This window comes from Mustelus asterias, chromosome 13, assembly GCF_964213995.1.
Source record: "Mustelus asterias chromosome 13, sMusAst1.hap1.1, whole genome shotgun sequence".
NCBI lineage: Eukaryota > Metazoa > Chordata > Chondrichthyes > Carcharhiniformes > Triakidae > Mustelus > Mustelus asterias.
The window spans coordinates 59,718,761-59,741,950 of NC_135813.1; the positions used below are offsets into that span (position 1 = coordinate 59,718,761).

Below are 23,190 nucleotides of genomic sequence, written 5' to 3' on the forward strand. Positions count from 1 at the left end.
CATAGCCTCTCCCCCCGCTGTTCCATGGATATAAATGCATGGTGCGGTCCGAAAGATGTGCTGGTTAGGTGAATTGGCCATGCTAAATTCTCCCTCAGTGTACCCGAACAGGCACCGGAGTGTGGCAACTAGGGGAATTTCACAGTAACTTCATTGCAGTGTTAATGTAAGCCTACTTGTGATGCTAATAAATAAACTTTAAACTGGTGTGACACTGTTGAAAGAAAATTCCAAGTTAAAATCCTGAATTGCTTTCTGTCAGTTAAGTGCGATTGGGTCAGAAATTCTGCTCCAAAGACTTGAGCCCAAAATCAGGCTGACTCTCGCCTTTCAGATGAGACAAGGGCAGCAGACACAGCGGTACACCATCATCTGGAAATTGGGCAATCGGGGATGGGTAATAAATGCTGACATAGCCAGTGATTATCGAGCGATTGTCTCTCAACAGGAATGGTGACAGAGAATTTAAGGAAGTGAAGAGTCGGAAAAGGACCGTGGTCAAGAGCAAGAGAAGGATGAAAATTGGAAGTAATGTTGATGAAATTTTCCAATTCAGGGTGAAAGCAGAAAATAATGCCTACATAGTCATCAATGTACCATAAAAAGTAGTGAGGAAGGTAGCCAGAATAGGAGCTCCCACAAAAAAGCAGACATAGCTAGGACCCACGTGGGTTCCCATTGTGACTTAGAAATGAGGACACAGAAGTTGAAGGGAAGGGAACAGTCGGAGATGGGGGAAGGTGGAAATTGGAAGCGAAGTTAATTATTCTTCCAGTTCAGAGTGAGAACAAGAAATAGTATTGATATGATCGACGGAAAGAGGCGCAAGAAAAGGTACCTGAGCAGAACTGAAACAAAGAATGTTCCACATGTAAGTTAACAAAACGGCAAGTAAAACTAGGATCTGTATAGTTTCCCAAAGCAACATATTTTCTTTGGAGGAAGTAAGTAGTCAAAGGAGAAGTTGTCCAACGTGAGATAGAGTTCAGCCAGGTGGAGGAGGGGGCTAGTGGATGAGGACTGATAGGGCTCCATTCCAGAAAGAAGCAGAGGGGCCTCAGGCCATCATGGTAGGGGGGGGAGATATACAGTGAGATTGGATGATCATAGTGAAAAGAACATGGCATGGACCAGGAATCAGGAGAAAAACTCTCCACTGGTTGGAGTCATATCTGGCACAAAGGAAGATGGTTGTCTAGGTCAATCATTGCAGTTCCAGGACATCACTGCAGGAGTTCCTCAAGAGTGTCCTGGGCACAACCATTTTCAGCTCCCTCCATCGTAAGGTCAGAAGTGGGGATGTTCGCGGATGATTGCACAATGTTCAGCACCATTCGCAGCTCCTCAGATACTGAAGCAGATGCAGTAAAACAATATCCAGGCTTCGGCTGACAAGTGGCAAGTAACATTCACACCACACACGTGCCAGGCAATGACTATCTCCAACAAGACAGGATTTAACCATCACCCTTTAACATTAAATGGCATTACCATCGCTGAATCCCCACTATCGATACCCTGGGGATTAACACTGACCAGAAACTGAATTGGACTGGTCATATAAATATTGTGGCTATGAGAGCAGGTCAAAGGCTAGGAATCCATGGTGAGTAACTCACTCGACTCCCCAAAGCCTGTCCACCATCTACAAGTTAGGAGTGTAATGGAATACCCTCCACTTGCCTGGATGAGTGCAGCTCTACCAACACTCCAATGACACCATCAGTGCTGATTGGATAGGGAACAGTGGTGCAAAGCAAGTAGTCTTCTCAACTACACAGAAGAAGCATTAGAGGAGGCTGGTACGGCTGAATGTCAAGATTTGTGAAGATTGCGATGAATAACTTGTTCATGATGCATGTCAATACTTTAGAGGTAATGTTTAGTTTTGGGAAGATTATTATTGCTTAGGTAAGAGAACTAAAATGCTTGGCTTTAAAGATTGTCAGAACAGCGAAAAGAAAATGGCAGTCCAGAAGGTTAGCCATGTTTCTTCAATAGAGTCAGAATAGAATAGATGGAGCCATAAAACAGCAGGTAGGTTTACTTAACTGGAGAACTGGAAGTGTGATTTCTACACTGCTTGCAAATAAGTGCAGAAAAAAAAGAGATGTTTTATTTGGGAGTTACAGCTAAATTAGTTTAAAAATAATCAGTGAACCCTGAAATGTTACATTATGGAGGAGATGGGTAGAACTTAGGAAGGTTCTCTTGGAGAGGGGTTAGATACAGTTTGGACCTCATGTGGGTTGCAGCTCACAGAGAAACCTTGGGAGGTGATCATACAGTTAGGGCTCTGGCAAAGTTCTGGGGTACTCCGAAAGTGGTAGAAAGTTGCTGGTTCTGTGCTCGAGTGTGTTTGAACTCTGAGGTGCACATGGCTCCCAGGGCATCTCAATGCTGCTGTGAAACTGGTGTTTGGAGAAACCTAGGGACATTGCCAGCGTAATGAAGCCAGGGGCCTGCAAAGAGTTGCCAGAAGGCCAGTAATTAGAGGTCGGAGTGCAGCTGTACGAAGCCCCTGAAATGCAGTCTCAGGAGAAGAGATTGAACCATCAGGAGGTAAACAGTTGTTGAAGCAGTCCAAGTCAGAGTGGTCTTCAAGGGCAATCAAAAGATCTTCAAAAGTGAACAGCTGAAATCCCTTGTGAGGGAGACAGAGCTTTAAGGAGATTTTGTGACTCACATTTGTCACAGTCATCCAATGAGGCCCTGAGGAATTAAAGGAATCTGTATTGGTCACAGCTACCATCTAATGTACAGTGTGGTGTGTTCGACCACAGTTTCCTTGTTAATTCATATTTATCTCATGCAAATTCTGAATGTTAGGGTAGAAGATAGAATTTGTAGATTGTTTTATTTTCTGGCTTTGTATAGTCAATTATATTTTGTTTCTTTAAAACTGTGAAATCTCATGGCCGGAATTTTCTGGCCGTTACAGGTGATGGAATCTTCAGGTGCAGCTGATGGTGATCCACTGCCACAGGTTTCCCGGCGGCAAGAGGTGCACAGAACAGGAAACCTCGTTGATAGCGGTGGAATCAGAAGATCCCACTCTGCAGCCGTGAAACATGCCGTGGGAAAATCCGCCCCATGGCTTTAATCCCCTGGTGGGTAACTGGGATTTCAAACCTCCTCTACTTTAAGCAAAAGGTCCCTAACCAAACTGTAACAATATGTAAAAAAGGATTACGTGGAATAATGCACCACAGTCACAATCAGAGAATGTCATTCACAATTATTGTTAGAATCATTTCAGTTGTGCAGGAAATCACAACAGTAGGAATGATAAATAACCCGCTGACTCCTTCAATTATACTGTGCAATGAAAGGCCGAGATGGCCGTGTGATGATATAGATTTAAACATTCACATTTATTCACTGGATGTCCTGTCAATCATTAGTATCAATATAAAGAATGAAGCATTCACTTAAGACAAATCTTTTGAGGCGAATTGTGATTTTCAGATCATTTATTTCGTGCCCATTTTAAAAGAATGATTATGAAAATCACGCATGCACAAAGAGACACACCATGGATATAATCGCTGCTTTTTGATTCTTTTATATTTAGAAAGAAAAGTAAATGAAATCAGATTTGTAGAACCCACTTGTCCCCTGCAGAATTGTCTTCTGTTAAGATATTTGTATGGAGTGCACAAATATTTCAAGGATATATTGTATACATGTTAATCAACCACAAGCAAAGCTAAAGATGGGCATTGTAACTTTTGCAAATAATAAATAGTTTATCAAGTGCACTAAAGTTATGGTGATGTTCGCTTTTGCTCATTTCAGTAAACTACACTGGATATTGTTATAAACAACTTGAAGGAAGTAGGGATGAAAGGTGTGCTTGCTCAATGATCATTTACAAATCGAGCATGCGCAAAATAAAGCTCTTGTCTTTTAAGTCTCACTGTGTCTCCTGCCAATGCAAGATGGTGTGCAAGATGGCTGCCGATATGTGTCCGCACATGCACACTTGCTCCAATGATGCCACTGACTTCCTGGTGACAGGCCAAGCAGAAGAGCAAGAGGCTCCAAAGCGGAGATTGAGAAACCGCGGGAAGCTGAAACCGGACAGCCCACCCGCCATGGGGCTCAGAAATCTGCTGATCTGCTTCAGTATCCGAGTGAAATCCGGCTGGAAGAAGCCCTGGAGCTTCAAAGGCGGGAAACTGGAGGTTGTAATCCGGAATCGCAGCTGTCACCAGCTGGATCATTAGCCTCCCCTCCCTCCTCTTACTGATCCTCAGCTCCATTCTTTCCTTTCCCTAACACCAATTCGGAGAAGGCGAGACTTTTAAAAACACTCTTTAATAGCTATCTCATAAGCATCTCTGCTCACAGTGACATCACATAGTGAAACGGTACAAACGTGCATCCTTAAAATCTGAAGACTTATTGAAAATAAATACACACATTGTAAATCTCCAGTGCAGCAAAGGATTCCAAACTATTACACTGGATGTGAAATCGACCCCAAAACCCCATTAATTAAACTTGTACAAACCATCTCACAGTGTAGCTCCAGATTTAGATCCCCCTTGTTTGTGTGGAGTCGGACATATCCCTTCTTTTTGACATAGCTATAACGAACTTGGTCATCATCAATGGCAGCTGTGAAAGAAAGTCAAGGGCATAACAGAATCTTCAGAAATGGGTTAGAGAAGTCTCAGTGAGAAGCAGTTCAGGCTACACCCAATGAACTTTACAATAAGGGAACTAGGAGCTAAAACATAAAAGGTCAGAGATTTTACATTCAGCCGAGCAAGATGAGAAAACTAACCAATAGTATCAAAGCATACAAATTGGAAAATCATTTAGTTGTCATTTGGGAATCTCTTAAAAACATTTTACTACTGTTTATGTCATGCATTTCCAGTTCTTTCGTGGACATCATTTTTGGGTAACTGTATCACAGTTTCACTACTTTTACTAATCACTCTATAGCTTTCCCCAATTAATGTTATAAAATCAAAAAATAATACGAATCAAAAGGTGTCATTCAGTCCAACGCACCCATGAAATAATTTTCAAACAATTCTAGCTCCTCTGCTCTTTCCACATAGCACAGCTAATATCCCATTTCCGGCATCTCATCTCATTGGTCAACTCCCCTCTTTCTGAAGACAATGGCTCCTTGCTGGACAATGGTTGATAAGCTGCTCAACTAGCTGCTATTTATCAATAAGCTCCAATAAGGTACTATTAGCAATCTCTTCAACGATGGAGTGAATCACAGTCATTTTGATTCTCACCTTACCCAGCATCCACACACTTGAATTTTCAAGAAGGCATGGGTCAGGGAATAGTGGTCACAGCAGATGGTACCCCTAACCAAACACATGTGCCAATTATAATGCTCCTGTGACTGTCTCAATTAAGATAAGCTATCGTACCACAATGTGCAATCAAACAGTTGTAGGTCTGAACCTACTCACTTAATAGAATCTAACTTTTTTTCCAATCAAGGCTAAACAGATGCTGTAGCTGTCAGATGCTCTAGTATTGGGTGGAATTTCCATTTTATTAAGACTCAAATTTCCAGAATAGAAATCTGTTCTCTTGCCATTCAGGGTGAAATGCTTCAATTACTGCAGCTATTGTAGTCTATTTTAACTGTCATCAATCCCAGAATGACTTAAGCCTTTGTACTAATTTTGATGGCAACTTGCTTTGTAAAGAGAAATGGAACTTTAGCTTGGGTTATAACAGACTGGTCTGTTTTAACGCAGTTTCCAGACTTTTAGATTATGCGGGGACAGTATAATCCAAGCCGAACTGCATTGCGATGAGGACATTTTCAAGTACTGCATCTGATTACTTCCAAATCCATCAAGCTAGATTTTCCTCCTACTGTGTGCAGAGGATGCTTAATGAACAAGAATGAAATGATTCATATATTTTGCCCTTCCGTGTGCTTTCTGATGTAATGCCTTCAGACTATTATTTATTCATTCAAATGCAAATTTGATTTATTTTAGAAAATAACATTTTGGGAAACATTGTGTGGGAAGCCAACTGTTTTATTATATTTTTCCTATATAGTTTTTATAACATTTTCTACAATGTATTTGTACTAAAACTTAATCATGGGAAAATTCTGCTGAGTAAAACATGCTGAGGTTTCACTTGTGCAGGAGCACGTTACAAGGTTATAACATGCTGAAATGTGTTGCGCACATTCCCAGTTCATGATCAGCTAATCTTGACAGAGACAGATCTCATGAACAAGACATGACCAGAGGTCAGAACCAATTAGTGTCAGCCACCTCTGCAAATGTATGTTTAATTAACTAATGAATGTGAATGGGTGTTCTCTACGATAATGAATAATAATACTTGTAAGAGAGAAAACAATAGAACAGTCTGTGAACATCTTGTGAGAGACAGAGAAGGAAATCCTAATAAACTCGAACAATTTACCAGACCACAAGATGTTGGCGAATTCTTGAACTTAACAATTGTTTGAGACATAATATGTGCCAAGTGTTACACGTTTGGGAGGAGAAAACAACTTTGGATCTATGGTTCCCAAAGCATTCCATCACTGGAGCTTCCTCGTGTCATACTGGGTCTATTACAAAGGATACAAATTTGAATTTTGAGGCATTAGGGAACAGGGAAAGAATACAGGTTAGCAAGGATGGCTGACAGGAAATTGCTCTTCATGTGTGATATATTATGGATAGTAGAGTTCTGAATAAGCTAAACTACCAACAGTAGTAAATGCTGCTGACAAACTTCACATTGTTTTGCCAAGAAGAGGGTAAAAGATGGAGAAGGAATGAAACAATGGAAATTATGGAAGGAAAGGGAAGAGAATCAGAAAAAAATGAAAGCTACAAAGCAGGAATGTGTGGCATGTAAAAAGGCAACAAGGAAGGGGAAAAGCAAGTGCGTATCAAAAGCAGTCAGAGGGCAATATTTTACCATTGCGTCGCGCCGGTCTTCGGGCGCGAAAACATGGTAAAGTCGGGTGTGAGGCCATTAACGCGATCCGCGTCCGCGCAGATGGCCACTTTAGTGAGACCCAGGAATGGCCGCGATCCGATTCACGCCCGAAACGGGCGCAATGGCGATTTAAATGCATTTGCATGCATTTAAATTGAATTAATGAACTACCTGCCCAACTTTATCAGCATTTCCCCCTTTACCAGCACGTCCACTGATCCAGTATCACGCTGAAATGAACGGGGACGGAGGCGGGTCAGATCATTCTCTGGTTTGGGGGAGGGGGGGGGGGGAGGCGAGTGAGTGAGGCCTGGTTATTCTTGGGGGGGGTGTGAGGCCAGATCATTCTCTTGAGGTGGGGGGGGGTGGCGGAGTGCCGACCGTTGTCTGGTGGTCTCTGGGGGGGCGGGTAAGATGTATCTCTGGTTGGGAGGGGGTGGGGGGGGGGGGGGGAGAGGCAGGTAAGATGCATCTCTGGTTGGGGGGGTCCCGATCGCTCACTGGTGGGGGGGAGGCGTGGCGGCAGATGGATCTCTGGTGGAGGGGGGGGGTGGTCCGCTGCCACTCTGCGGGGCGATCGGTGGGGGGGGGGGGGGGGGGGAGGGGACAGGGGTCGTGATCGGCCTGGTAGCGGGGGGGGGTGGGTGGATGAGGGGGACAGTGATATCTGTTGGGGCTATCGCTCCCGCTTTTCGCTTCCCGGCCGCTTTCTCCGCTTTTTGCGGCCTGGGAGCGATTTGACACGGGCGCGCTTTTTCAAATTTTTTTCTAACTGCACATGCGCAGTTCACAGCTCCGATCGTTTCGGGCGCGCTAAGCCCCGCCCACAGTGCGATTCAGACCCGCGATTGTTTTCAGGCTAACTGCGTATGGGGGCCCCTGAAAGCAGATTTCCAAGTTGGATCTGAATTGTGCCCAGATTCAGCACTTAGAATGAAAATGGTAAAATCAGGCCCAGAGAGGCGCCAGGGAAACGAAATGTGCATAAATGTAAATAAGAGTTCAGAAGTATAGGAGTAAAATCAGATGGCACTTTTTCACTTAAATGGAAATACGAATATATGAACTAGGAGAAGAAATAGTCCACTTGGCCCCTCAAGCTTGCTCTGCAAAGTCAATAAGGTCATGGCTGATCTGATTGTAAACTCAACCCCATTCTCCTGTCCACCCCCAACAACCTTGATTAACTAGCGGTTATTATTGACAAGAATTTGTCTAGGTCTGCCTTTATAAAGCTCAAAAGTTTTGCTTTTGCTGCGTTTTGAGGAAGAGAGTTCCAGAGACTCTCATCCCTCAAGAGAAAGCATTTCTCCTCACCTCTGTCTTAAATGAGCAACACCTTATTTGGAAACAATGACCACTAGTTTTAGATTCTCTGGCAAGAGGAAACATCTGTTCCACATCCACGTTCAGCACATTCAGTGCTGCTCCTTCATTCGGTGAGCGATTTATTTGACTCAACTGATGAAGGATCAGCGCTCCGAAAGCTCGTGATTCCACATAAACCTGTTGGACTTTAACCTGGTGTTGTGAGACTTCTTACTGTGCCCACCCCAGTCCAACACCGGCATCTCCACGTCATCTTTAATAATGGCTTCCAACATTTTCCTTATGACAGACGTTAGGCTAACTGGTTTGTAATTTTCTGCTTTTTGTCTCTTCCTTTTTGAATAAAGGAGTTACATTTGTTATCTTCCAATCTAATGGAACCTTTCCCGAATCTAAGGAGTTTTGGAAAATTAAAGCTAATGCATCAACTGTCTCAATAGCCACTCCTTTCAAGACCTTAGGTTGAAGTATATCCAGACCCATTGATCTGTCAGCCTGCAGATTCAATAATTTGCTCAATACCACTTCCCTAGTGATTGTAAGCTTCCTGAGTTCCTCCCTCCCTCCCATTTCCTGATTTACATCTATTTCAGGGATGTTACTTGTGCCCTCTAGTGAACACCGATGCAAAATACCTGATTAATTAGTCTGTTGTAGCTATAGAAATTCCTACTATCCATTTTTGTATTCCTAACTAGCTTTCCTTTCCTTATCAATCTTTTCGTTATTTTTTGATATTCTTTATATTTTTCTAATCTGCCACTCGTCTTTGCACAGATATAAGCTTTTTCTTTAAGTTTAACAGTCTTTAACTTTTTTAGTTAGCCACAGATGATGGGCCCTTTCATTGGAATGCGTCTATTCTGTTGATCCTGAAATATCCCTCTAAATGTTTGCCACTGAACCTCTATTGATATATCCCTTAAACAAATTTGACAGTTCCCTCTAGCTAGCTCAGTTTTCATGTCTTCAAAATTGCCCTCAAGTTAAAAATAGTCTTGGATGCGCTCTTTTCTCCCTCAAACTGAATGTAAAATTTATTCATATTATGATCATTGCTACCTAGGGGTGCCTTCATTCTGAAGTTATCATTTAATCCTAGCATTGCACAATACCATGTCTAGTAAGGCTGCCCTCTCATTGGGTCCACAACATGCTGTTCTAAGAAACATTCTATGAATTCCTCATCCATGGTATCTTTGCCCACCTGATTTTACTAATGGGCAGCACGATGGCACAATGGTTAGCACTGTTGCCTCACAGCGCCAAGGACCCGGGTTCAATTCCCAGCCTTGGTTCACCGTCAGTGTGGGGTTTGCACATTCTCCCCGTGTCTGCGTGGGTTTCCTCTGGGTGCTCTGGTTTCCTCCCACAGTCTGAAAGACATGCTGGTTAGGTGCATTGACCCGAACAGGCGCCAGAGTGTGGCGATTAGGGGAATTTCACAGTAACTTAATTGCAGTGTTAATGTAAGCCTTATTTGTGACTAATAAATGAACTTTAACATTAACAATCTATATGAACATTAAAATCTCCCATGATTATCGCTATACCTTGCTGACAAACACCCAGTGACTCTTTTATACTCCGTCCTATGTGTAATTACAATTAGGAAACCTGTCTGCTACTCTCGCAAGTGACTTCTTGTTTTTATCAATTCTCATCTCAACGGAAACTGCTTCTACATTCTGGTTTCCTGAACTTAGATCATCACTCTCTAATGTGCTAATACCATTATTAATTAATAGAGCCACACCTCTGCCTTTTCTTAACTTCCTGTCCTTCCTAATTCAGGTTTCAATCTATGTCATCCTGTAGCCATGTCTCTGTAATGGCTATTAGATTATACTTATTAATTATTATTTACACTATCAGGCTATCTGTTTTGTTTCGAATACTACGTGTGTTTAGATATAGAGCTTTTAGTTTTGTCCTTTTATTATTTTTGTAGCATCTAGTCTTACCTGCTGATTTACTCTTAGGTTTGTACTTTGTCCTTTCCTGCTATGGTATGTTAAGCACTTCCTTACTTGACTCCTCTCCACTCTTTGGTATAACACATCTTCCCAAATTTGATCCCTTGCTCTCACTATTCAGTTAAAATTCTACTTTACTAGTTACATGGCTCGCTGGAACATCAGCCCCAGCACAGTTCAGGTATAGCCTGCCTCAGTGGTACAGATCCCTCATTCCCCAGCACTGATGCTAGTGCCCCACGAACCAGTCTTTGAACCATCCATTCATTTCTCTAATCTTATTTGTTCAATGCCAATTTCCATGTGACTCAGGTAGTTACCCAGAAATTACTAGCTTTGAGTTTTGCTTCTTTATTTGGTGAACACAGTAAGAAGTTTAACAACACCAGGTTAAAGTCCAACAGGTTTATTTGGTAGCAAAAGCCACACAAGCTTTCGAGGCTCTGAGCCCCTTCTTCAGGTGAGTGGGAATTCTGTTCACAAACAGAACTTATAAGACACAGACTCAATTTACATGAATAATGGTTGGAATGCGAATACTTACAACTAATCCAGTCTTTAAGAAACAAAACAATGGGAGTGGAGAGAGCATCAAGACAGGCTAAAAAGATGTGTATTGTCTCCAGACAAGACTGGCTGTCTTGTCTGGAGACAATACACATCTTTTTAGCCTGTCTTGATGCTCTCTCCACTCCCATTGTTTTGTTTCTTAAAGACTGGATTAGTTGTAAGTATTCGCATTCCAACCATTATTCATGTAAATTGAGTCTGTGTCTTATAAGTTCTGTTTGTGAACAGAATTCCCACTCACCTGAAGAAGGGGCTCAGAGCCTCGAAAGCTTGTGTGGCTTTTGCTACCAAATAAACCTGTTGGACTTTAACCTGGTGTTGTTAAACTTCTTACTGTGTTTACCCCAGTCCAACGCCGGCATCTCCACATCTTTATTTGGTGCCTAGTTCCTCATGCTAACCATGCAGAGCCTCTTCCTTGTCCTGCCTATGTCACTGGTATATGCCTGCATCACAACCATTGGATCCTCCCCTTTTACTGCAAGTTTCTCTCCAACCTGGAGAAGATGTCCTGACCCCTGGCACTGGGAAGACAGCTGTCTGGACTCTCACTACATAGAACAGTGCCAAATCCCCTCACATATATCGTCCCCTATTACCACTAGATTCTAATGTACTCTCCCCCACTTGAATGGCTTCCAGTACCACGATGCCGAGGTCAGTCAGCTCATCCACCCCGCAGCCCCCACTCTCATCCAAACAAGCTGAAAGAACCTCAAACCTGTTGGACAATTGCAGAGAGGGATTCCTGCCCTGGGAGACTCTTACCTGCCTCACTCGCAGTCACAGGATATCTCCTGTCCCTGACCACTGATCAAATCAGAAGACCCATCTTAAGAGGCTTGATTTCCTGCTACTAGAAAGCATCCAGGTAACCTTCCTCCTCCCTATTGTGTCGCTGAGTCTGCAGCTCAATGATTCTGAACCGAAGTTCCTCAAGCCAGAAACACTCATTACAGACATGTTTGCCTTGGATCATAAAACTACAGCCCTGACACATCATCCGTCCTGCCACCTTAATGTGTTTTAAACAATTACTTAATTTAATTAGTTACTTATTTATGGTGCTTTTTTACATATTTTGTTAACTTCACCACCAAGTTTTAAACCTACAGAGGGGATTCACAATAACGATTCCATGGGAATAAGAACTGTAATTATGAGGATACTTTAGAGAGGGTGGGATTGTTTCCATTGGAGAAAATACATTCGAGAGGAGATGTGATACAACTAATAAGGACCCTGAAGGGTATGGACAGGGTAGATAATGAGAAACATTTCCCACTCAAGAACATCAAGAACAAATAGGCACAGATTCAAAATAATTGGCAAAAGAAATAAAAGTGATGTGAGGGTAAATCTTTTCACCCAGAGGGTAGTTGAAGTCTGGAATTAACCTCCTGAGAGGGTAGTGGAGGCAGGTTTGATGGAGGTATTCAAAAGGGAATGGATTGCTATATGAAAAGAAAGAATGTGGAAGGTTACGAGGATACGGTAGGGGAATGGGACTAGGTAGAATGCTCTTTCAGAGAGCCAGTGCAGACTCGATGGGCTGAATGGCCTCCTTCCAGAATCAATTATTTGTAACTAAAAACTAAAATAACTAAAAGTAACTAAAAATGCAAATTTAACATCTCAAAGATTTGAACAAAATTAGAAATCGAGGAGTGTAAAATGGCAAAAAAAGATTTGATAGGGGAGATCCAGATAAACTGTTTTCTCAAGTGGGAGAAATCATAACAAGTGGGCGTAATCATCAAACTAGAGTCCAGACATATAGGAGTGAAATCAGATAGCAGTCTTCATATAAATGGTAGTGGAAATCTGGAACTGTCTTCCCACAAAGAAATGTTGATGTTGGATCAATTGATATTTGTCAGGACTGAGATCATATAATTTTGGTTAGAATATTAAGAAATAGGGAGCAAAGATGTTAAGAAGAATTGTGGTACAATGCAGCGATTATCTAATAAAATGGGGTGGTAGGCTTGAGAAGCTGAATGGTCAACTGTTCCTACGTTCTGGGACCTGTCCTCCAAATATAAATCTAAAAGGTGAGTCTGCTACTTTCTGCAACACAGATAACTTGTTAAATAATCCAGAGCTACATTTGGATTAGATTTGAATTTTTACTTCTTGACGCTGAAATATGTTCTGCGAAGCACAAGTATATAAATCTAACTGAAGGATCAAAATGGGTCTTTGAAGTAGAGCCTTTAGTGAGGTTCTCATTCATCACAGGCTGCACAAACTGACAGGCTGGGCCCGGTATCAACCAAGGATGTGAGGTTCCACTTCAAACAACATCCTCCTCTTTGATGAATCTGATTGGCAGCAAGTGAGAGAGGATGTGGTGGAGGAGCAGGAGAGGATGCGGTGGGATGGGGGGAAAATGGTGGTGGGTGTAGGGAGCGGTTTGTATGGACAGAAGGGAGAACCTTTTTGAGCCTGCTCTACAAAGTTGCTTTACATTAACGATTAATGTCCAAAGGGTAATGTTTCCTCACCTTTCAACCCTCAGCTCAGAATGAAGTTTCTTTTTAGAACTAGTAGCATGAAATAATGCCTATCCTGTAGCCTTGCACTACTCAAGGAAAAAGATAATTTTGTTCTGCTTCTGCATCTGATTAGCTCAGCAAAGGAGAAAGCACAGCAGCAACATGCGGGGGCTTGCTTAACTGCTCAATGTGGAGTTTTACTTAATGCATGGATGGAAATCAAACATAGTTATAATTCTTTACAATCTCTGCAGTCTGTTAAAGCTTCAAAGGGAACAAAGGTTCCAAGTCATCAAAAATTATATACATTGCCAATTATCTTTAAACTTTCAGGCTTACAGGATCTGTACATACTATAAAATCGGAACAGCACCCTAACCCACCGGAACATATCATAAATCAAAACATCCCTTCAAACCCACCAGACCATGTGGTACATTGGAATTGCCCTTCGAAATCAATGGAATGCACAGAAAATCAAAATGTCACTGCCAACTCTTTGCAAAAGGAGGTGAGGATGGGACCCCATGCAGAATTTTACAAAATATACATGGAGGAGTTGGTTTAATCACAGTGACAAACTTCACTAAAATAATTGGATAATAACAAAATAATAGTGCCCAGGAAATTTTTCTTTTTAGTTCAGGGACCTCCAAGCCCTAACTAATTTTTGTGCTTGACAGTTATATTCTTGGTATTTACAGTGCCTATGACTAAATGCTCAGGAAATAATTTAGACTTTTGTGTTCTAGTGGCCTACAATTAAATCATTTCTCCATCTACATAATCAGCAAAATGTATCCTGACTTTTTGCTCCCTTTTAATTTGTTTCGCCTCCATTCTTTAGCTCTCCTGCGCCTATCCCATAATCCTTCATATCATTCTTGAGTCAAAAGGTTTCCACAGAGCATCTGCCGAGGTTTCCGGAGACAGCTGTAAACTATATGGACAAGGTTAGGGCGACCTGCTTAAGAAATATGTCTGAGAAGCAATCAAGCCTGACCCGAGTACACCCTTTTAATGGCAAGCACAGGAACCTGCCATGAATTATTAGATGCAAGCACCCATGCCCTACTCCTTAGTGACACAGTCACCATTAATACATTTGAGTGATTTTCAAAAAAATAATTATATTCAGGTAGAGTAAATAGGTAAGGAAAAGTTTCTGGACAGCTAGCATTTATGTCTCTTAAAAAACATGCCTGGAACACTGTTTAAAAGCTGGTTTTAAAGCTTTTGCTTTAAGAAGAATCAGCTGTTTGTGAAAAAGAAGAGAGCAGTCTTTTTGCAGTCCAAAGTTTGTCCATAGCTGCAAGTGAATATCAGCTTCTCCCATGTTGCTCTATGTGCTGGAATTGAATACTGCAAGTGTTCCTCAAGTCTGCCTGAAAAGCAGTGCAAAGTCATGGATTGTTTCCCAGACTAGTGCTGAGAGACCAGCCCTATAACTCGGACACCATTACAGGGACTCCATCATCTTTATTTTTCCCTCAAACTCCGGCATTCTATTTTATTATTGCATGTGTTAATAAGCTTTGGCTTTCTATTCAACCAAGTTGGTTTTATAATAAGCGAATAAATTTGTTGCTTGTTGGAAGAAAGCTGTTTAAAGTCTCTTTTATTGTAGGTAACAGTAGTGAAAGTAAATCATTGGTCATTTTGGAGCCAGAATCAAACTTTCAAATTAAAGTTGTGACCTGTGGAGTAGTGCAGCCAATCAAACTGCACACTCCTCCCTTCCAAGTCATAACACCATAGTTAGTATGCTTATGTCTGCTTCTATTTTGAGTTACAATGTTGGGGGAGGCAGTGGCGTAGTGGTATTGTCACTAGACAAGTAATCCAGAGATCCAGGGCAAGATCTGGGGACCCAGGTTCAAATCCCACCATGGCAGATGGTGAAACTTGAATTCAATAAAAATAAATCTGGAATTCAAAGTCCAATGATGACCATGAAACCATTGACGATTGCTGTAAAAACTCATCTGGTTCACTAATGTCCTTTAGGGAAGAAAGTCTGTCATCCTTACCCGGTCTGGCCTACATGTGACTCCAGACCTACAGCATTCCCCTAACTGCCCTCTTAAATGGAGAGCAGTTAGGGATGGGCAATAAATTCTGGCCCAGCCAGCAACATTCCTGCAAAAAGGCTGCTGTCCTCTTTTTCACAAACAGTTGGTCCTGCTTAAAGCAAAAGCTTTAAAACCAACTTTTACGCTCACATCCCAAAAATGAATTTTTAAAAAATTGTCAACCATGTTCTTTATTATTTCTTTCAGATTAATAGAATCATAGAAATTTACAGCACAAAGGATGACCATCTGGACCATGCGACTGTGCTCATCAAAAGATATTAAGTTTTAAGTTTATTTATTTGTGTCACAAGTAGGCTTACATTAACACCGCAATGGAGTTACTGTGAAAATCCCCTAGTCGCCACACTCCGGCGCCTGTTTGGGTACACTGAGGGAGAATTTAGCATGGCCAAAGCACCTAACCAGCACGTCTTTCAGACCGTGGGAGGAAACCGGAGCACCTGGAGGAAACCCACACAGACACGGGGAGAATGTGCAGACTCCGCACAGACAGTGACCCAAACCGTGAATCGAACCCGGATCTGTGGCGCAGCAGTGCTAACCACTGTGCCACAGTGCCAACATTTATCCTGCTTAATCCCACTTTCCAGCTCTTGGCCGCTTGTAGGTTACAGTACTTCAGGTGAAAATGCAAGTGCTTTTTAAATGTGGTGAGGTTTTCTTTCTCTACCACTCGTTCAGTCAGTGAATTCCAGACCCCCACCACCCACTGGATGAAAAATATTCTAAACTCTCCTCTAAATGTTCCACCATTTTTTTCAAATATATGAACCCCCATTAATGATTTCTCTAAGGGAAATAGGTCCCTCCTATCCACTCTATATAGACCTCTAATAATTCTTACACACCTCAATTAAATCTCGTCAGCCTTCTCTGCCCTAAAGAAACAAACTGCAGCCGAACCAATTTTTCTTTTTAGCTAAAATTCTCCAGTCCTAGCAACATTCTCTCCCATTTCCTCTGTCGCCTCTCTGCTGCAATCATATCCTCCTGTAATGTGATGAACCTTAGACAGTCCTCTAGCTGTGGCCTGAATGGCAATCGATCCAATTCTAAAATAACTACACTTCTACTCTAATGAAGGAAAACATCCTGTATCCCTTCTTAATTATCTTATCTACCTGTCTTGCAAACTTCAGGACCTTTGGACATGCACTTAGTCTCTCCATACACCTACCATTCATTGTGTATTCTCTTGCTTTGTTTACTCTCCCCAAATGTATAACTTCACGCTTCTGTGGATGAAATTCCATTTGACACTTTTCTGCTCTTTGGATCAGTCCACTGACATCTTCTCTCAGTCTACAACTTTCTTCCCATCAACTACATGACCAATTTCTGTCTGCAAACATCTAAATCATGCCTCCTCTATGTTTGAATCATTGATATATATCATGAATAACAAGCTTTAGCAAGCCACTTACTAATGAGAAGTAAAGATAATTTGAATTATAAAAGCATCATCTCATGTTCTTGGGACATCCCAAAGTGCGGGTTCAACAAAATAGATTACTTTTAAAATGCAGTCAGTGTTGTAAGCAAACAAAACGGTTTGTACTTAGTAAGGCTCCACAAACAGGAAGTAAATGAGTAGATAATTTGGTTTAATGTACTTGGTTGAGGGGATAACAGTGCTATGACATCATTATTGAACATTGCCAAGTGATTTTTTTTTAAACATTCAGAACAAGCAGATCGATCCTCAGTTAAAGATCTGATACAAAAGATTACATCTGCAACAAAACTGCATTCCAAATAAAGTTTCTAACGGGTTTGAATAGAGAAAGTGAAAAGACTGCTGTAACTCAATCAATTGAAAATTTCAAAACACAGATTGATAAGGTTTTTTTAGGAGATTTATTAAGGGATATGGAACCAATATAGATAAATGGGAATACGACACAAATTATCCATGATCTAACTGTATGGTGGAACATAGCTTTTGAAAGACCTCTTCCAATTTCTATGTTACTATTGACTGAGTCAAGATTTCAAAAGACTATTATTGTAGCAATATCCACACTATATTGAATTAACTTCGATTTTGAACGGTTTTGCTGTGGGCGATTCACAAGATAAAAAAGGCTGGGAGAGAGATTATCTCCTTTCTCTTTTATCTTTGCAAATTGTATGCTGTTAGAAGTAACGTTAATAAATGTAAAATCACCATGTTTGCAATATTGTTCCAGCTTGTTGCTTATTCTTTCATCCTTTCCCAACATAAATATCAAAATCTAACAGTCATTTACTGAGCCGGAAAGGATGATGTTTCTTAGTGTATTCTCAATTTAAATCATCAGATATGGCAGGGAGAGGTGCACATGAGCACAGAGCTCTGTGCACTAATTAAATAGAAAAATCTGTTTTTAATTAGATAAGCGGAAAGAAAGTGGTAAGTAGCTTCCAACTCTGATACCCATAACTAAAAGAGACTTGAACCCATTATTTAGAGTAACTGGTGTAACTAATCCAATTACCTGATTCATGCGTAGTTTCTGGCATCATTGCCGTAGACGTAAAAGAAGCAGAGACTTTCCCTGTAGAGTAATGTGCCTGTGGGAAGGAGAAACAATGATTCCATTAATTCAATTTTTTTTCCCAAATGTGATTCTGGCATATAAGATGGAACATAAGATTGTAAGAGCAGGAGTTGAGCCATTCAACCCTGATGTGCCATCAAAGTTCATGGTTGATCTTCTACGTCAACTTCATCTTATCACCAAACCTCATATCCCTTAATTCTGGTAACACTCAAACATCTACTGACATCTGACTTAAATATCCTCAATGACAGAGCTCCATAGCTCTCCAGGTTAGTGAGTCACAAAGTTTCACAACATCGTGAGTGAAGAATTTTCTCATCTCAGTCATGAATGGTTGCACCCTTTTTGCGAGACTAGTTCTAGACTCCCAAGCCAGAACAGACATACTTCCAGCATTACCCGGTCAAACCCTTAGAAGAATTTTATATGTTTCAAAGAAATACAGAATGAGTCTACTCAATCTCTCCAAGAGGACAATCTTCTCAACTCAAGAATTAGTCTCATGCTGTGGTATTCATTAGAGAAACAGCAAGGGCCAGTTGGGATCTTGGAACATTTTAAAATCTGTCTGCAAGTAGAATTGAAAAAATATTTGGAGATTCATTATGATGGAGTTCTTCAAAAAGCTTTTCTGGTATGAAAGACATAAAACCAATTATTAAAAAATGAACACATTAGTGACTGTGCACAGTATACCAACTGTCATCTAACCAAGGTTCCATATACATGTAGCAAAACTTCATTTTTCCTCATACACTCTTCTGACTGATCTTGTTCATGGCAGTTCATTTAACTTTCACCAAAGATTGATAATTTTTATAATATTGATATTAGCTACTTGTATTTTCTACTTAATTGCTTTTACAGCTATCCCGTGTTTAGCACCCCTAATGTGTTCTTAAAAAATGGCGTGCTAAGTGAAAATGTACTATATAAAAACCACTTTTCCACAAGAAACCATGTAAAAATAGTGGGTTACATTTTTGACCTGTAATTTTTAAGATTAAAAAGCTAGTGGCTGCCTTGAAACTAACGGCCCAAAAATCCTCTTACTAACTCTTTCTACTTGCTTTCTGCTCGCTGCTTTTCCCACTTGCTGCCCCTCTCTTTTGCTGCTTTCCTCCCTGACCCTCCTGCTTGCTGCCTACCTCTCGTGCGTAAACCCTCCCTTTTGCTTGCTGCTTCCTTCTCGTGAACTCCCACTGTGAGCAAGGGTTCAGGAGAGCGGTAGCAAGAGCGTGGGTCAGAGAGGGAAGTGACAAGTGGGAAGGTCGGTGAGTGGGCTGCCCGAAAAACAAGTGTGGACTGTGAAGAGAATATTGCTGAACCTTTGTTATACATCCGCTTTGGTGAGTATATTCTTCCTTAGATAAGGAGACCAAAAATGTAAATAGTACTCCAGATGCAATCTCACTCAATTTCTAAATAATTGCAGTGAGACGTCTTTTCTCTTGTACTCCAATTCCTTTGTAATAAAGACTATATTGTTGCCTTCTTAATTGCTTCCTGTACATGCATGTTAGCTCTGTGATTTATGTATAACATACAAGTCCCTCTGAATATCAACATTTCCACATCTTTTCCATTTAAAAAATATTCAGCTTTTCTCCTTTTCCGAACAAAGTGAAGAACTTCACACTTCTCATTATTTTTCATCTACTATGTTCATAACCACTTTTGCATGCTCCTCATAGCTGACTTGCCCATTTAGCTTTGTATCATCAGCAAACTTGGATATATTACACCCTCTCCCTCCTTGAAGTCACTGATATTGATTGCATATCACTGAGGCCCTAGCGCTGACCCATGTGATACCCCACAAGTTAGTTACAGCCAGCTCAGTCGACAATTTGTTCATTCCTACTATTTGTTTTCTGTCCATTCACTAAACCTCAAACACAGTATATTACCCCAGTCCCATGAACTCTAATTTTGTGCAATAATCTCCTGTGTGGTACATTGACGAATGCTTTTTGAAAAGCCAATTACTTTGAATATTCTCCCTTGCTGCTTTCTTGGCTTGCTTCCCAGTAACTAAAACAGTCACACAGAATCGTCAGCAGCAGGACAAAGCAGTAGTTTGGGGATACCATGCTGATAGATTATGCTGGGATAAACACCTACTACATTGGAACGGACTCAATCATTTTTATACTGCGATAGTAGAGAATAAATTATTTCCTTTGTGTTTTTTCAGAACATAACATCAGTTCAGGATTTGAGGTTGATTGAATTTGCAGGTCATATTACACATATTCACCAATACCACTGTGGGCAGGGCAGTGTCAAATTTCACCCACTTACTTTGCAGTGGAACCCTTGTGACATTAGTGTACCTTTAAGAAGTGTTTCTTTTAAACTATGTTCCCTGCAGTTGTAGGCAGGCCTTTTGGTTTCATTGTTGCCGAGTTGTCTGGTTAGAAGTCCTTTTATTGCTGCTTCAATGGTTTAAATGGGGTTTTGTTTATTTTTACTGTGGGCTTCAGATATTTCTGGAATCTTTTATGACCCTGCGTTGTGATGGGGAAGATTGATTGACAAGTCAAAGTCAGGTGGTTCCTCTCCAGAAGAATTCAAGGACTTACTTCCCGTTTTAGTTTAGAAAGAGATGAACATCAGACTGAAAAGAAGTGTTTCTCTCTCTCTCCCTGGTTCTGGAAATTCTGCTCTTAGCCGGAAGCGAGGCTTTTTGCCTTCTTGGAGTGAACAAAATCTGTTGATGGTGGTTGGTTTGCCTAAAGTCTCTCTTTCTCCCTGATGCTTTGGGAAGCTGTTGTGTCTTATGGTCTTATTAAGGATTATACAATATCATGATTTCTTTTATTTGCAATTGGTAAAAGTTATTGCTAATTTTCTTTCTATACATGTTAACTGTATTCTTAAATAAGCTTTGTTTGATAAAAGCTCCTTAGTGGGTCAGTTGAATCATACCTGAAGTGAAGCACCTCATGCTCATCCTATCCAAATTCGAAGTGCAAAACGTATGATCCAGGTGGACTTCATAAAACACTTTGGAGTTTCTGACCTGAATTATAACAACTGGGGGCTCTTTTGCAGGACGAAATCTATATTTCTTGATTGATTTGGGAATATTGGACTCAAAGACAGTGAGTAGTGAGCATATTTGTGTTTTCTTTTCAGGTTTGTATTCAAGTTTAAATAGGGAGTGCTTTGTGGAATAATGGCTCTTTCAGGGGCTAAAGGTTCCTGGGAGTGGAAGAAGTCACACAGGGGGTTTACAAAAGGTGACTAAAACAAAGCTTTTGGAATTGGTAAAAACGTTGCAGTTGACATTACTTGACGGTGCGAAGGGGGAGATAATTGTGACGATAGCTCAGCATTTAAAATTGCCAGAAGCATGGTCAGAACAAGGGCGGCATGGTAGCACAGTGGTTAGCACTGCTGCTTCACAGCTCCAGGGACCTGGGTTCGATTCCTGGCTTAGGTCACTGTCTGTGTGGAGTTTGCACATTCTCCTCGTGTCTGCGTGGGTTTTCTCCGGGTGCTCTGGTTTCCTCCCACAGTCCAAAGATGTGCGGGTTAGGTTGATTGGCCGTGCTAAAAATTGCCCCTTAGTGTCCTGAGATGCGTAGGTTAGAGGGATTAGCGGGTAAATATGTAGGGATATGGGCATAGGGCCTGGGTGGGATTGTGGTCGGTGCAGACTCGATGGGCCGAATGGCCTCCTTCTGCACTGTAGGGTTTCTATGTTTCTATGAAATGGCTAGAATTCAATTATAAATGAAACAGCTTGAACATGAAAAAGAATTAAAGCAGCTTGAATTCGAAATAAAAGAGAGAGCAGCAAAAGCCAAAGAAAGGGATGCAATTGCAGCAGAAAAAGCAAAAGAATTGAAACAGTTTGAATTACAAAAAGCACAACAAATGGAACAGTTTGAATTGCAGGCAAGGGAAAAAGAAAGGGAGAGGATAGTCTGAGTAGAACAAAAAGAAGAAGAAAGGATAGCCCTGGCAGAAGAAAAAGAAAGAGAGATAGAATTTGAACTTCAGAAACTGGCAATAAAAGCTGAACACCAGTCTAAATTGACAGAGGTAAAGGGAAAGTACAGATTGCGAGCAGTGATGAGGACAGAAAGAAAGAGCAACAGCATCATCATCAAAGGCTTGGTGGGGATCTATTTAAATATGTCCGAGCATTGCAACGGTTTGATGAGAAGGATGTAGAAGCCTTTTTCATTTCATTTGAGAAAGTGGCTAAGCAAGAGAAAGTGGCTAAGCAAATGAAATGACCAAACAAAGTTGGTAGGTCGAGCTAGTGAGGTGTTTGCATCACTATCAGAGGAGGGATCTGGAAATTATGAAGTGAAAAAATTTATCTTAGGTGAATATGAACTAGTGGCAGAAGCCTACAGACAATGGTTTAGAAATCTAAGGAAAGAACCAGGTCAAACATACATAGAATTTGAAAGGATCAAGCAGAGTAATTTTGATAGGTTTTTAAAATTTTGATTGGAGTTTCTGACCTAAATTACGACACCCACCATGGAATTGGGAGTGACATTAAGATCTACTCACAGTAGAGAGATGGGTTGATTCAGAGATCTCAGACAATATGATGCCAGAACTGGCATCAGAACTTGAAGTCCAAACTTGAAGGCCAGAACTTGAAGTCCAAAGAGGTGCGGGTTAGGTTGATTGGCCATGCTAATAATTGCCCTTAGTGTCCTGAGATGCATAGGTTAGAGGGATTAGTGGGTAAATGTGTAGGGATATGGGAGTAGGGTCTGGGTGGGATTGTGGTCGGTGCAGACTCGATGGGCTGAATGGCCTCTTTCTGTACTGTAGGTTTTCTATGATTTCTATGAACTGCCACTTTCCCACAAGACTCTGTGCTATAGGAGTGAGGTAATTTTACTGAATTCATAGTTGATGCACACCGTTTGCCTAAACCACATTCACTTTTCTCATACTTGCAAGATGAGCTGATTGTTGGAGGTGAGAGGCTGTGTGGATATGAAGTTTTAAAAGCTGCTGTTCCACTCAAGGGCTGAAGGGCCTCTTCTGTGCTGTATGACTCTATCTTCTGTTTTGGCTCCATCAAATCAACTAAGCCCAGAAATGACCAGACAGCTTTGATGCCTTAAATATTCCTCCATAGTAGGAGTTATTTTTTTCCCCCATCATTAACCTTGATAAAAACTTGAAACTTAAAACCAATATCCATCAAACATCATAATTATTCCACAGTATTAAACAT

The 23,190-nt window shown here is 41.1% G+C and overlaps 1 protein-coding gene across 2 annotated transcripts in view; it reads right to left on the reverse strand.

Moving 5' to 3' along the window:
* ppil2 (peptidylprolyl isomerase (cyclophilin)-like 2) overlaps window positions 1–23,190 on the reverse strand; it is a 350,538-nt gene that overhangs the window by 173,792 nt on the left and 153,556 nt on the right. For both annotated transcript variants that reach the window (XM_078226847.1, XM_078226848.1), the window contains exons 11-12: window positions 17,907–17,982; window positions 4,517–4,623 (exon numbers count right to left, since the gene is read on the reverse strand). In XM_078226847.1, the coding sequence (XP_078082973.1) occupies window positions 4,517–4,623; window positions 17,907–17,982 (183 nt within the window). The remainder of the gene's footprint in view (window positions 1–4,516; window positions 4,624–17,906; window positions 17,983–23,190) is intronic.